At 35.9% G+C, this 15,526-nt stretch overlaps 1 protein-coding gene across 1 annotated transcript in view; it reads right to left on the bottom strand.

The window, feature by feature from the left end:
• Positions 1-942: 942 nt before the first annotated feature.
• The window catches only part of C9 (complement C9), a 38,428-nt gene continuing 23,844 nt past the window's right edge, over positions 943-15,526 (bottom strand). Inside the window, exons 6-11 of the mRNA XM_063453996.1 lie at positions 13,828-14,040; positions 12,407-12,647; positions 11,740-11,868; positions 5,014-5,192; positions 3,219-3,447; positions 943-1,256 (exon numbers count right to left, since the gene is read on the bottom strand). Coding sequence (XP_063310066.1) covers positions 1,102-1,256; positions 3,219-3,447; positions 5,014-5,192; positions 11,740-11,868; positions 12,407-12,647; positions 13,828-14,040 — 1,146 coding nt within the window. The 3' untranslated portion in view covers positions 943-1,101. The remainder of the gene's footprint in view (positions 1,257-3,218; positions 3,448-5,013; positions 5,193-11,739; positions 11,869-12,406; positions 12,648-13,827; positions 14,041-15,526) is intronic.

Raw genomic sequence — 15,526 nt, forward strand, 5'->3', positions numbered from 1 at the left:
CTGTGTTTTACCTGCTTTATCCTGACTACCAGCGGAGATACCGTGATTATACTGCTACTCCGTTACAATAACATTTTCATATCCTTGTATAAATCTCGTATTTGTGCTAGCAGTTAGATGTAAGTTTGACAGATGGGTAAGTAGCCACTTTCTGCAGACAATTACCATATCCCCTCACATAAGTTTGACATCATGCCTTTTATTTAAGACAACGAGTTAGTAGCCCTGAAACATTACAGACACTTTTTAAGGTCTATTTGAATCAATTATGCAGCAGTTAGCCTCCATCACTTAATATGGCTTATTGCTGATGATCTGCCCTCGCATATTAGAACTATAAGTGTATTCAGGACTCATCTGCCTTGCAAAGATTTCTCATTGAACTGCATTGAAAAGTCTGCGATTGGACAACCACAGAAAGTCTGGGTGGTGATAGAAGCGCTTGCAAAGTCTCCAGAAAAGAGATCTTATTTTTTTACAAGCTGTTTTTAGATATAACGCCAATTAAAAAAATTGATAATTTAATGCATGCATGTTTTCATTGGGGGTATATCGACTCAATTGTTTAATAAATGTGTTGTTTTTATTTTTTTCCTTTTAAAATGTCCCTTCCATGGTGGAATGCAAGTACCTACATAAGATAAGTCTTACTTAACCTATTCTGGATACAGAATGAAAAAAATAAATAAATAACAAATGTGTTCAATTTTAGGAACGTAACTAAGGCAAGCCATGTTCAATGATTGTGTTACCGAGAAGCATCTGCTACATTATGAGCGCCTCATGATATACATAATCTGCTCAATGATAGGATGCTTGCTCTGCCTTCACCACTAATTGTCCCAGATATGGATTATTTCTGTCTTCATCACTAATTGTCCCAGATATGGTCTTTATTTCACAAGTCAAAAACAATATTTCATTTATTTTCTTTTATTCTGAATTTTGAGAGGTTGCAATTTAAGATGTTAAGTTTATTGACAAGATGTAGTCAATTATTTTGCTGTTCATTTTCTTAATCCTTGCAATGTTTTATGTTCTTAGTCACATACTTAGTGCTCTGTCCCTTGAAGCTGGCTTATAGACAGAAATTCATGTTAATCAACATGGCACGGATTTTCTGTTATCTCCATGGCATGATTGACCCCCATGTTGCGGAGCAGGGTTATTGCATTGACGTGTTAGAGTTATTTCTCCATTTTTGCAAGATGAAGGAGACCAACAACTCCATCTCCCATCCACCTGAGGGTTTGATTCTGTGGAAACAAATTATTGCATTTCACACACAAAAAAAAAGGACCACAGTGAAATATTGCATGAAACACAACCGTTTTAGCATGTGAACTGATAAAGAGTAAATAAATGAAAGATTGGCAATTTTAGTGTGAATTTGGATCTGTATTCATCTAGTGTAGATGTGACTATCTTACCAACACAAACTCTAAATAAAAATGATATATTTCCAACAACACACATTTGTGTGAGTTTTTAAACTTTTTATATCGTCCACTAGGTTGCTCTGAAATAAAAATATAGATGGTTGTACTTTTACAGAAGGTCAAAAGACACATCTAGAAGTTGGTACGTTTGTTGGCCTGTGGTGGATTACATTTGTATCCATGTCTGTACCATTTGTATTCTTATGGAACTCAAAAAACTGTGGGTCTAGAAAATTAGCTCTGACAAATTTCAGTACCCCCCCCAAAAAACTGGAAAGCTATTTGAACAGCCAGAACAGCAGGAAAAACGTTCCTGTTTTAAGCTTCAGAGACAGCCCTTCCATTTTTTTTATTTATTTTTTTTAAAGCAAAAGCAAAAGTCATTTAATTGAATAAAAAGGGGATTTTATAAAAAAATAGAAAAGTTGAACTGATGAATGGGTTATCAATTGCCCATTCACTTTTTTTTTTTCAAGACGTTTTCAAATTAAATTACTCATACTGCAGCTGCTCCCCATTTTTTCAAATGCCTTTCAGTGTAGTGGTTTCTCCCAGCTTTGCTTACAGCGCCTCCTACCTCTGTGGACACAGTTGGTAGCAGCTGATGGTATAACACCATTTTTTTTCCACACTTAAAAATAGTGAGTCACACTACACTACACACTACAGGGTGAATTGGTTTCCCTAATGTTCTGGCATCCAATTGGCAGCTACAGAATTTGCTGGCACTATATAAATAATAAAATAATAATAATAATGTTGTGGCTCTGAAATCTGAACCCCTGATCACCAGTGCCAGCGTAACCATAAAGCTACACATGTAACCCCCTTACGGTGCACTGGCCCGGGAGCCGCAACTTCCGGGTGACACTCGGGAGAGGAATACACAGTACTCCCCCTCCTGCCAATCACTTCATGTAGTATGACTGTGCAGACCCTAGTAAGAGATCTTCTGTATCCTCTGTCTATTTTAATAGGAAGCTGCTCGTTATGAGCAACAAACAGCTTCCTGTCAGACCGGGTAGAGAATACAGAAGATCCTCTTCATCAGTCCACATGGCCACGCTACAAAATAGATGTAAGCTGAGGAAGAATCTACAAAGGGATGTAGGGTCAGAGAGAAAGAGACATATATGGTACGTGGGGGGGAGAAAGGGACACACAAAGTGGCTGGGGATGAGAAAGGAACACACGAAGGGGCTGTGGAGAGAAAGAGACACACAAAGGGGATAAGGGGAGAAAAAGACACACAAAGGAATTCGGGGGAGAAAGAGACATACAATTGTGCCAGTGGGAGTAAAAGACACGCAAAGTGACTGGGAGTAAGCAAGAGACACACAAAAGGGCTGATGGGAGTAAGAGACACACAGAGTGGCTAAAAGCCAGTAAGAGACACACAAGGGGATGTAAAAGTAACACACAAGGGGATGTAAAACACACAAAGGAGAAAAATGTTGCATACGGTACACTAAAGGGGGTCAACATTCAAAAAAGGGAATAAGAAACACAAAGTAACATTTTTTGTTGGTTAGGGGTGGCAGCAAAATGCATCTGTGCCTGTGTAGCCAGAAATCCTTACCCCTGCTCTGCCGATCACCCAATCAGAGTCCGCCCGAATTGCAGTTTGGAGTGAAAAGAATCTCAGAGTTTTGTGTCAAAAAGGCAGTGCATCAAATGTTATATTGGGAGTGGGCAGGGAGTACCATGCATGTGCTATGTATAAATAAACATACAACCTGTACACATTAATATACAATAAAATGGTTGCAAATTACTTACTAGGTAAAATATCAGATTTTGCTGTCTGGCATGCCACTCCGGTATAATGTCTTTGGCATTTACAAACACATTCGCCATCTAACACAATTACTGTGCCACCATTTTGACAAGGCTGGCATTTGCACACACTGTTTTCCTCAAGGTAATCTTCAATGGCTCGTTCCAAGTTCTTTGACTTTGTGTAGGCATCTTTCAGATCAGGTGGAATTAGAGTGTAAATTGGAGATGTCTGGTAACATAAAAATCATAGTGAGCAAACAAAATAAATAACAGTGGTACAATGTACCCCCATTCCTAACAGTAAATACATTATGAAAATTCAGACAACATGATTAATCTGATAAGTATCAGGGCAATTACATAATGCATTAAAAAAAATATTTATGCATGGGAAGTGTAGTGAAATGGGCTATAGGTCAGTATCCCGTTTTGGTACTAGAGGCTGTCCATACCGCTGTGTGTGTATGTATATTCTGTTAACTTGTATCGATCTAATGTAACACTGTGTTCCTATGTTATTTCGGCTATTTGTTCGGTATTAAGATCAGTTATATTGGATTCACCTATATGGTTCGTCAAAACGAACAAAGTACCGAACAACCCGGCCACCCAGGAGTGGAGTGTGGCACCAATTGATCCCATTAATCTTCAGCATACCTACTTAACCGCAAATGCCCGAATCCCTTTGTAAACTTCAGGGTAGCCGTTGTTCGTATAGACGAACACGTGGCGGCGGCCATCTTGGCATACGAATGACACCAGCGGTGTTTGGTCGTCGAGTGTCTGGAACCCAAATCGGACACTCGAAGGCACGAACACCGTTAAAACATTCCTCATGGAAGTTCGTGAAAATCCAACCAAACAAATCGGTAGTTTCTGAGAATCAGTATACGAACGAGGGGATTATGCCGAACTAAGTCACAAACTCATTAACCCTGGGATTTCGTATGTTTTGACTAGTCAAAACAAAGACCGACTGCACAGACCTTTCATGTGGAACTATTTTGGGCATACACCTCGTGTGTGGTTGGTAAAACTAAGACCTCCAGGAAGTTCATGAACCCCTGAACTGATGTGGGTGATTTTTCAGTATGTTGCTCACCCAGATCAGGGATATCAGGGGATATGTGATTTATGGGTGTAGGTTATAGTTTTGGGGTACATCTAAGATTTGGGGGAAAATGTGTGTTTAAAATGTACAGATAATTAAGTTCTCTCAGGCTGAGGGGAGGGAATATGTGTACTGTAACCAGCTAGTGATTGGATAATTCCTAATTTTCTGTGGGCGTCTCCCTTGCATGTTAGAATTGCATAAAAACAGAGTGCGTGGCATTAAAAATTAGTTCTGCTCCTGATACCGAGTGTCGTCCAGTTATTGGGAAGGGCAATGGGAGATTCGTGGATTTATTTACTACTTATGCTGTGCTTCTTATAATATCCTGCTTGTTCCTGAGTAGCTGTTGGAATACCAGCTGAGGAAAACCTATGTTAAACTAGCGCTCCGCTACAGAAAGCAATAATTATTATTATTATAAAAAAATATTACCATTTATCTTATGGTAAAAAGCAATTTTGTTATATATTATAAAAAAATATTACCATTTATCTTATGGTAAAAAGCAATTTTGTTTATTTTTCACTTTTTTGTTTATCCTGTATAGAAACTATTGGAGTATGAAAAGTTTTTATCTTGCACTATTTCATAGATAATCAGAAAATAATTTTTATTGAAACTGACTATCATATCTATGGTCTGTATTTTCTTGGAATGTGCAAAAAATATTTAAAATTGTACCTTGGATTTTATAATGACTGGTGCATCTACTATAGTTCCAGACCATTTTACATAGTCGTCCACATCCATATCTTTATAACTCTTAGACAGCTTTTCATTCAGGGCTGTTGCTTGAATTACAGTTCCTCCTTCAACAAAAGGAATGACTTCCTCAATCACAGCTGATTTTATTGGGTTGTCTGCAAAAGGGTTGCAATAAAGAACATTTAAAATTTATGTTGTATTTTTTAAGGAGATTTTAAAATAAAATATAGAAAACTAAATAAAAAATAAATAAATACCAAAGCAAATTAGTAAAGAGTGGACAATATTCTTCACGAGTGTACTCTTTATAAAAAGGTGTTCTAATCAGAATTAATACATTTAGTTCTATAATTAAAAGTGACACCCCATTCAGCCACCCACACCCACTAGACCAGGGGTGCCCAAAAGGCACATCCCCAGATGTTTTCAAACAGCAGCTTCCATGATGCTTTGATAAAGGCATGCAAATTATCATGAGAGTTGTAATTCTACAACGTCTGGGATCTACCATTTGGGCACCCCTGCGCTACACATTTGTATTTGTTTCATTCAGCAAACAAATTTCATCTAAATTTGGATGAAGTTTGAAAATTCACAAGTATTGGTATCCATTTATTTTCATATGCATAGCAAATATGGGAACTTCTCTATTGATCAACCAAAACATCAAACTTAGGAAAAGGGCTATTTTGCCCCTTCATTTTGAACTTTCAACTGTTTGGCAGACAGCTTTCTAATTTTGGTATCCTTAAAATGGTAATCTCACATCAAGGTACCATTAGGGAGCTATCTACTAAACGGTTGCTTTAAAGTTCACTTTTTTAACAAAGTTAAATTTAACTTTGTTAATAAAAATCAATATAAATATGAATGGAGAACTGACCACCTGACTTTTTTGGGGGAGTACAGCTTCCTTACCAAAAACGATGTGAAACTTAGTAAAGAAATATTATAACATAATTGGCATAACAAATTTATATCTTTGTCTGGATGAATAGGCACGGTCAAAATGATCATATTACAAAAATGTCCATTTTTTATTTCGAACAGTTCCCATTATTATTCCACAAACTTATTTTCACTTAATTTAACAAAGTCTAAACTCCTTTGTTTGGAAAGGCAAAAGGTCTAGGATTGCACTGACTACACTATATATTCCCATTGAAAAAGGCGGTAGGAGCCTTCCAAACATACGTTTGCATTATAAAGCGGCACTCTTGAATAGTTTAGTGTCTTCCCCTTAACAACAACATCTGCCACAGTGGGTGACAATTGAAAAACATTGGACACACGGAATGCCCAATTCAGATATAATGTGGCTGACACCATTACACAGACCACATTTTATTAATGCATTACCTACTGCAATAGCATGCATTGTGCAGTTGTCCCCTATCTCTCTAGTTACACCTATGAGGGCACTATGAGTTCTAATACCTGATTTTGATTATAAGTTATGGAACCGTTGTGGGATCTTGTATTCACATATGTTATATTATGAAGGTAAAATGTTAACATCTTCACAATTGGAACGATTATAGACACTGCCGAGCGCTGCACTTTTTTTATGTTTGCAGATTAGATCTTGGTGCAATAATCATGTTGTGATAGATTTAATTTCTGTAAACGAGCATCAACTGACCGACTTCGAGAAATTCTGTGTACAATCGATTCCTGTCAAAAAGCCTATGTCGATCAGTATTTTTTAAAGACCAGTATTCTAAACCTATTAGATATTTGATGTTCCACATTCTCATGGCTGCCTTATCATTAATAGCTAAAAATTGGTTGAAAACTAAAACCCTTTCTATGGTCAAAAAATGGGGATATGATAACATTCTACAAATATATTCGGGCCGGTACAAACCATTAGCTGGAAATCTATTCATAAACAGGGCTATACATAGGACACAATGTCACACATTTAGGATTTCATCTAAGGCAAAGGTTTTCTTTTACAATAAGGATATGGAATTCTCTGCCTGAAGAGGTGGTTTTAGAGAGTCCATACAGATGTTTAAACAGAAATTATATAAATCTTTCCAAAAACATAACATACAGGGATATAATTTCTAATTAGCGGGGTAATAGCTGCATTTTGGGTTCAAGAAGGGATTTTTCCTTGTTTGACGCAAAATTGGAAGTGCTTCAGACTGCGTTTATTTCCTTATTTTGGATCAATAGCAAAAACATATGTGAGGAAGGCTGAACTTGTAAGCTATGTAACTATGTAATGTTAGAACTCACAAATTATATTTCACAAGTGGGCAGGTATGAAGTAGCAGCTAGAAAATCCATATCTTCACACGATTTTAGGAGGGAGGTTTGGAAAGAATGGAATGCTAAAACAATTATGAGTATTTAGTATTTAGACTTTTGAATAAGGTAACAGGAATACTCCCCGGTCGGTCAGCAAAGTTGGTAATCAAGTAATAAGTATTAGCATGTCAGCTTGGTTTTGGTGTTGTTATTTGTTGAATATTATTGGATAAGCCATGTCGGGTGTGACTTATAAAAGTGCCTTATACCCATTCAAGTAAGAAGCCAGGTTGGCGGGGTTTTAGATTTATTAAATGTGATTAATGTGTTACATGATTGCCTCTCTTATATTAGGCAAATAAACTTGAACATTTTGATACTTTTTGGGTAAAATATCACAGTAATGAACTTTCCTTTTTTTTTATTCTTTTTCCTTTTTTTTTCTTTTTCTTTCTTTCATTTTGGTTGCTTATCAAGCAACATTTAATATATAAGAATGATTTTACAAATCTACTGTCAGGTATGATTTCATATAAGAATTGTATAACATTTCTCATAATCCAATGTAACTATGTCATTTAATACAATACCGTTGACTGTTTAAAATATAAGAATTGTATAACATTTCTCATAATCCAATGTAACTATGTCATTTAATACAATACCGTTGACTGTTTAAAATATGTATGTATCTCTTTCTTGAAAATCAATAAAAAGTAACTATATAAAGATCGCTTTAAAAAAACAAAACGTGGCTTATTAAAATTTTTATCACATGCAACACATAAATGCAGGGCACCAAATTAGGAAACTATTTACTAAACTTCTAAAAAAGTCCTTTCTTAATTTTGCTGACTCATTTCTTAGTAGATACGTACATCATTTTGTACCCTTAACCCCTTAAGGACCAAACTTCTGGAATAAAAGGGAATCATGACATGTCACACACATCATGTGTCCTTAAGGGGTTAAGTATGGAAATTTCATTTAAGGACAACAAATTATGGATCTATCCATTGAAGATCTGAAAGGTTAAAATGAAAGAAAACTAGCCTTTCTAATTTTTGCAGTTGCTGTTGCTTAAAGGACCACTACAGCGCCAGAAAAACAAACTCCTGGCACTATAGGGTCTTTAGGTGTTTCAGAGAAAATGTTTTTAGAATCTCATCTTATGCTAGCATTGTTTGTAGAGCTTAATTAATTTTCCTTTTTTCTTCAAGAGCTTTATATGACCCCCCCCCCATCATATGTTAAGATGTACTATAATGACATTTTTATTATTATTATATCTCCATGTATAAAACATGTGTAGACATATGCTTTCTCATACTTAGGTGCATATGAATGTGGTAAGTACTTTCAATTATTGCACACAAGTGCATGAATGATAATTTGTGAATATATATCTTGCTGGATGCACTTGGTCCCTAGTTAGTTTAAAAATCAGTGTTCTGTACGCATTCAGAATCTTATACTTTGTGTAGCAGTCAGACACTGAATGCATCCAGCCGATTGTTGTAAATTTAGTCAGGGTGAAATAAATATAGGAATTGGGCCTTTTTTAGCAGATTTGGTCTATCCGCATAACATTTTTCGTTTTTTGAATAACCCTGTTAAATGTCATCCAACACTACCAGGATTATTCACTATAGTGAACATTCAAAGTAAATCTCAAATTCAAGGTGAAAATAGCCAAACTGGAAAAATTCACTATGTCGGCTATGCTACCAGCTTGGCTACTTTGGTCTTATAGTTGAAATTCCCTTTAAATTCCCTTAGAATTCTTACTTTAGTGAATCATTTTAAATGACTCTCACAACCCAAATGTATGTCGTTTTACTGAAATGAATCTTTCACTTTAGGACCCTAATAGGATCCCAGATAGATTGAGTAACAGAGGGCTCAGTCACCAGAGAAGAATGTGCTTCCTCCCAGTCAGTGGCAGCTGGTGAAGTTTTAAGATGGTGGGGTGCCAGACATCTCCCCCAGAATGTTACTCCTCCCTATACAGTACAGAGATAATCATGCAATACAGAAAGCTGAGCATAATACAGAGATTATCATACAATAAAACAAGCTGGACAAAACATAAGGATATCTATAAATTACAAAGAGCTGCGTACAATACAGAGACAACAATACCACAAACAGAGCCGAGAAAAATACAGAGAAATAACATACAGAACTGGGCGCAATGGGGTATCCCACACAGCCAATACAGAGATACCCACACATGTCTCTGTGCTCATGGTCAAAGAAACAAGATACAGATAGAGTCCAACAAAGTCTGTTACTCCTGGCTCACTATTAGCTCTCAGCACACAGAGTTCACATGGTTAAAGCATTAGGTTATTAATATATTTCTTATTATCTTTACAACTGGCAATATAATTAATTTGAAGTGGTAATATGTAGCAAAGAAGTAGCTGACATGGTTAACAGAGGCAACAACCATCACATATTGAAACAGAATAAAAATCAGAATCAGATCAAGTCCTCAGAGTCACAGCCCTAGTTCGGCAGTTTGAAGCTTCACAATTCTTCAACCAACCACATAATGAGTGTCTCAAGTCTCAGCTGTAGAGTGGTTGGACACTTTAAAGAAGATGGTGGGTATGTTATTGAAACTATTAGTGACAGACAGCACAGTGCTATGTGTCAGAAATGCCCCCTCCACTTGTCACCCTTGAGCATCTGTGGCTTTATATATATATATATATATACATATATATATATATATATATATATATCAATTATATATTTGCGTAAACTTTCTTGCTTAATCAGCCCTCAGGGTAGTCACTAGGGCTATTGGAGGAGAAAAAAGATAATATTGTTGTAGAATTATTAGGCCCCTTATAAACTATATTCCTTACTGGGCCCCTTTAATATTATATTCTCATATTCAGTTCTCAGGCCTCATAGTTTAAGCTTTACAAGATTGCTTTGTTCGTAGAAACAGCATGTCAGCAGAAAATGCTAGAATCTTCTGATTAAATGAAACACTGTAGCAGATAGTCTTAATAGAATGTATAATTGCTAAAAAGGCCTTGAGGATACTAACCTTGAAACGACTAACGTACCAGCTACTCATTATGGATAGCTGCCAAGCCCCCCTCCCATTGAGTAAGCTCCCTCGTGTTTAGCAAAATGGAGCCGAAACCTGTAGGAGCTCATCATGACGTCAGCTATGACATAAAGATGTAACACCCAACAAGGAGGGCATTTGACTAACCACTTTGCACTTGAGCCAATTGACAATGTTTTCTTGCTTCTATCTCGATTTCTTACAATGATGTAATTTTGCCTTTAAAAGGGCCTGCGAGCCCGCTTTTTAACAGAAGCCAATAAATTTCCTGAAGTTCTTTCATCTAATCTGAACTCTGTGTGTCAGTGTGAATTTACTTCTGCGTATACGCAATTTATACATCTCTAATTTGGTCAGGAACATATAGTCATTCAAACTTATTGGTTTGCCTAAAAGATTCCCTTATCAATATTATACACTAAGATTTGGCAGGAGTCAGGAACTGCTGCTGCTGTGCTCTCTCCATGTTACTTTCAAGATGGACTCTTGCTTATCTCTCCTGTGTGCACAGTAACTCCACCCCTGGTGATATCAGACAATAGTGGCTGCTAAATAGAGAGGGCAATAGCATGTATAATCTTAGTGTTTCTAAAATACTTAAAATTAATTTTTCCCTATATAAAAACTGGTGTGGTGCTGCCCAAGTGCCCCTATTGAAATCTTCAATTTCCTTTTATTTCCATACATCCTTTCTTAAAGAACCACTATAGGCACCAAGACCACTTCAGCTCAATGGTTAACCCTGCAGCTGTAAACATAGCAGTTACAGAGAAACGGCTATGTTTACACTAGGGTTAATCCAGCCTCTAGTGGCTGTCTCATTGATGGGCTGCTAGAGGTGCTTCCGCGCTTCTCACTGTGAAAATCACAGTGAGAAGACACTGACGTCCATAGGAAAGCATTGAGAAATGTTTTCCTATGGACTGATTGAATGCGCGTGCGGCTCTTGCCATGCATGCAAATTCAGCGCTGACGTCAGAAGAGGGAGGAGATTACTACAGCGCCGAGGGAGCCGGGAGCTGGAGAAAGGTTAAAGTTTTACCCCTTCAGCCCCCTTGAGCCCAGCTGGAGTTGGACCCTGAGGGTGGGGGTGGAGGGGTGGGGGAAACTAAAGACCCAAGTTTGTTTTTCTGGCACTATAGTGATCCTTTAACTTTCTCGTGTCTACATTACCAACTAATCTTTTACCTATCTTTGTCCCTCCCTGCGCTATTCTATAAATATACCTACAAGCTGCTGAAACCCATATTTGGTATCACTGGGCTTATGGGAATGTCAGGTGTCATAAAAAAAAGATTCATTACTTCTGAAAATAAATATGAACTCTCTCATAAACAGAATAAATGTACACTCACCTTCACTGTATTGATTGTTCTTTGTACATTTATCATTCTTTATCCCACCTTTTACATCTACACCTTCTATGGCTGCAGTTACTCCCACATTAAATCCAAGGCAATCCTTGACATCTGCTGTTTGTATGTCTGTAAAAAAAAAATATTAAATAAAGATACAATATATAGTAAATAATTTACAGCCAAATAAAATATTTGATATTCTCTTAAATATCCAGTTTTTAAAGGAACAAGATATTGATATACATGAGTAGCACTTGAGACATTTAGCCAAATATTTGCTCCACAACAGAGAATACCTTCCATCCCCTGCTAAGTAATGTTTTGCTGAAACATTTGTAACTTCTTAAACAAGATTTTGATAAAACACACATAATCCCTTTTAGGGTCTCCCCAAATCCACTAATTTGCTAAAATAGGATCTTGAGTATTTGCTGTGGAAGAATGGTTATACTCCTTTTACTTACTAAGTGGGATTGTTCATTCTACCTATCAGTTAGACACCACATACAATACAATATTATACTTCAATGGCATTTAACTCCCCCCACCTATCTCACATACACCTCTGCATTTATAACAAATGTAGGAAACAACTATATGTAAACAACTTTATTTTAAGTTTCGTCTACTAAATGGATATTAAAGCAATTGAAAATGACAATACCTTTTTCCTTCATAACGGTAGAATCTAATACATAAACAAGATTATATTTTCCTCCAAGACTTCCTGAAACTGTATAATGAGTGCCATACATTTCTAGGAATGAATAATAATCTGCTTTTTCGTAAAAAGTTGGAAGACTGTTGAGATCCTCAAGGAAAAGCGGTGATAAAATGGCATTTCGGGTTCTCATCTGAAATGTTGCTAACTGTATATTCCCCGTCACTTTCAGGAATGTTTTATTCTGAAAATTAAGATAATAACATTAAAGTAATACAACACTTTTTACTGTCTTCTAATTATATGTTTTTTTTTGTCTAACAAAGCCAAGAACCTTTAATTTTAATGGAATGTTGGTCCTAAATGTAGATTAAGTCATATGGAGGGATCTACATAGCAATGTATCAGTTAACCACAGGATTCTATACAAAAGCCTAGTCCATTTAATATGAATGTACCTCTGATTATAAAACTCAACACCAGCAGGGCTAATGGATCATTGCACTTCACTATGGCCTCGATCGAATATTTTTGGATAAATGATTTAATATTTTTTAATAACCTTTTAAAAGTATTTATAATTTTAACATTTTTTTTAATACTTTCATATTTTGTTATTTTTTTATAAATGGATATATCTTTTTATAAATTATATATTTTTTGGTAATTTTAATATTTTGAAAAAAAAAAAACATTTTAAAAGTTTATCCAAAAATATTAAATCATTTAAAAAGATAAATGAAAGAGAAGGAAGTCTAATTTTATGAATGTAGGATCAAGGACAGAAAAGAGGGGATAACTCTTTTTGAAGAATGTAGACAAGAAGGAAATAATCTGTCCTTGTTAAATAGGTAAAGGCTATCTAAAAAAAAAACAAAATTGCTTCATTAAGCTAAAGGCTAGGTACCTTATATATATATATATATATATATATATATATATATATATATATATATATATATATATAACATTGAGTAAGGCCTTTTGCCAAGGCTCATGCTATTATGGGATATCCAAGTAGCCCAACTGATGGAATATGCTTTTTTATATTCTAATAAACAGTTTTTTTTTAATCTCAGCTAAATTTACTCATTGAATTTCAATAACCACTGAAAATTGGAATTGAACATCAGCTTGCACAATATTCACTTGTGCCACAGGGCAAATAATTGAATAAAACAAATGAAAAGTATTTTCCAACTGTTTACAAAAAGGTTGAAACATGCAGAAAATATCAAGTTTTATGAAAAAAAAAAATCCATTACGTTTTGGAAACAGGTTCAAAATACACATCCACAAAAACATTTTTAAACATGAAATGAAAATTTCTGATTTGATAAAATGTGGTTATCTATTATTAATGCCATAATCAAGCACTTATTAAAACACATAGAAAAGATAATAAGATATCTAAAAAGTGTTACCGTTTTTTTAAAATATGTTTTGAGGTTTTGTAAACTTTCACTTCTATTTGTGTTTATTCCCAAAGATCCTGTAAGAGAGACGTTTGATTCTGTAGGAGTAATTTTGATGGAAAACGATGCGTCAAAGTTATTTGTTGTTTCTTGTAAAATCTTTACAATTACTTCTTTTGAATCCTCAAATGTGTCTGATGCAAATGTTTTGTCAGCTCTTGTCTAGATCAAGAAAACAGATATATATATTTATTTGAAATATTTATACATGCATATATATTTGATATTCATCAGCTTTCACTTACCATAAGGCAACATTAAAAAAATGACCGCATATACAAAACTGTATTAAGTTTGAATGCTATGCTATGCAAGAAATCCACATTGACATGATCAGCATTCTTACGTTTTAAATTTGAAGCCCACATTTAGCTAGACTCCCTTACAAAAAAACATGGATATACATCGCTTTCCTAGGCATACGCATTGGTACATTACCAGACTGTCCATCAGACAATCACAAATGGGGGCAGCAGTTATGTAGTTTCATCTAAGGATGAGGGTGTAAGAAATTGGATGATAATGTTGAATCTTAACTAATTTAAAAAACACATATTGTGATAAAGTTGCAACGTCACTTAACATATGTAATAAATCAATTTTGCATACTTGACAGTAGGTGGACCAGTACATTTATCCGTTTCTTGTTCTTTCTATAATTTTCTAATTCTGTTGTACTTTGATTTTGTCTGATGCTTGTATGTACTGGGAAAGTTAAAGGGATCCTATGGTGCCAGGAAAACAAAGCCATTTTCCTGGCACTATAGAGTCAATAGGTCTTCCTCTCCCTCACGCCCCCCCTCCCATGGGGCCGTAGGGGTTAAAACCGCTTCAGTCACTTACCTGAATCCAGCGCCGTTGCTTCTCGGCGCTGGGTCAGGTTCCGTCCACGCTCCACCCCCGCCGACTGAGACCTAATGCACATGCACAGCAATGGCAGTGCGCATGCATTAGACCTCCCCATAGGAAAGCATTAATAAATGCTTTCCTATGGGGAAAATCTGACGCTGGAGATCCTCATGCAAATGTCCGTTTGGATCCTGGAAGCGCCCCCAGTGGCTGAGACAGTTCTGTTTACATTGCAGCACTAGGTGCAGAAGGTAGACAGCACCCAGACCACTTCAATTAACTGTCAGTGTCTCTTGAAATGCTTAGGCACATGATGCTGTTTAGCTCAAAATCATAGCTAGACAAAGAAAAACAGGGTCTGAGCTAAATGTGACTGCTAGAAGATAAAAATAAATAGCAAAAATGTCTGGTTTTAAATTTTCTGTGGCAAAGCCTATTAATGGAAACTCATTGTAGATGTTTACACTAAAAATGTTGTTCTCCCAATGTGAGTTGTTGGATATACAAAACAAAGACAGTCCACTACAGATAAGTTGACACATTCTTCACAGAAATTGACTTTAATGTACGAGATAAAGTATTTCTAACTGATGAATGGAGTATGGCAACAGAATGAAATGGCCATTGATTCCCATAGTCAATCACAACTGTAGGGCACAGACAATTGCAATACCAAAACCTAGAAGCAATTCTGGAAGGTGGAGTTTTACATAAGACGATGATATTGCCATGTCCTATGAATGTCAAATGTACATGCTGCATCGAAGCTAGTACGCATGTACTCTACTTAGAAAATAAA

Source organism: Pelobates fuscus, chromosome 5 (genome assembly GCF_036172605.1).
Source record: "Pelobates fuscus isolate aPelFus1 chromosome 5, aPelFus1.pri, whole genome shotgun sequence".
Lineage (NCBI taxonomy): Eukaryota > Metazoa > Chordata > Amphibia > Anura > Pelobatidae > Pelobates > Pelobates fuscus.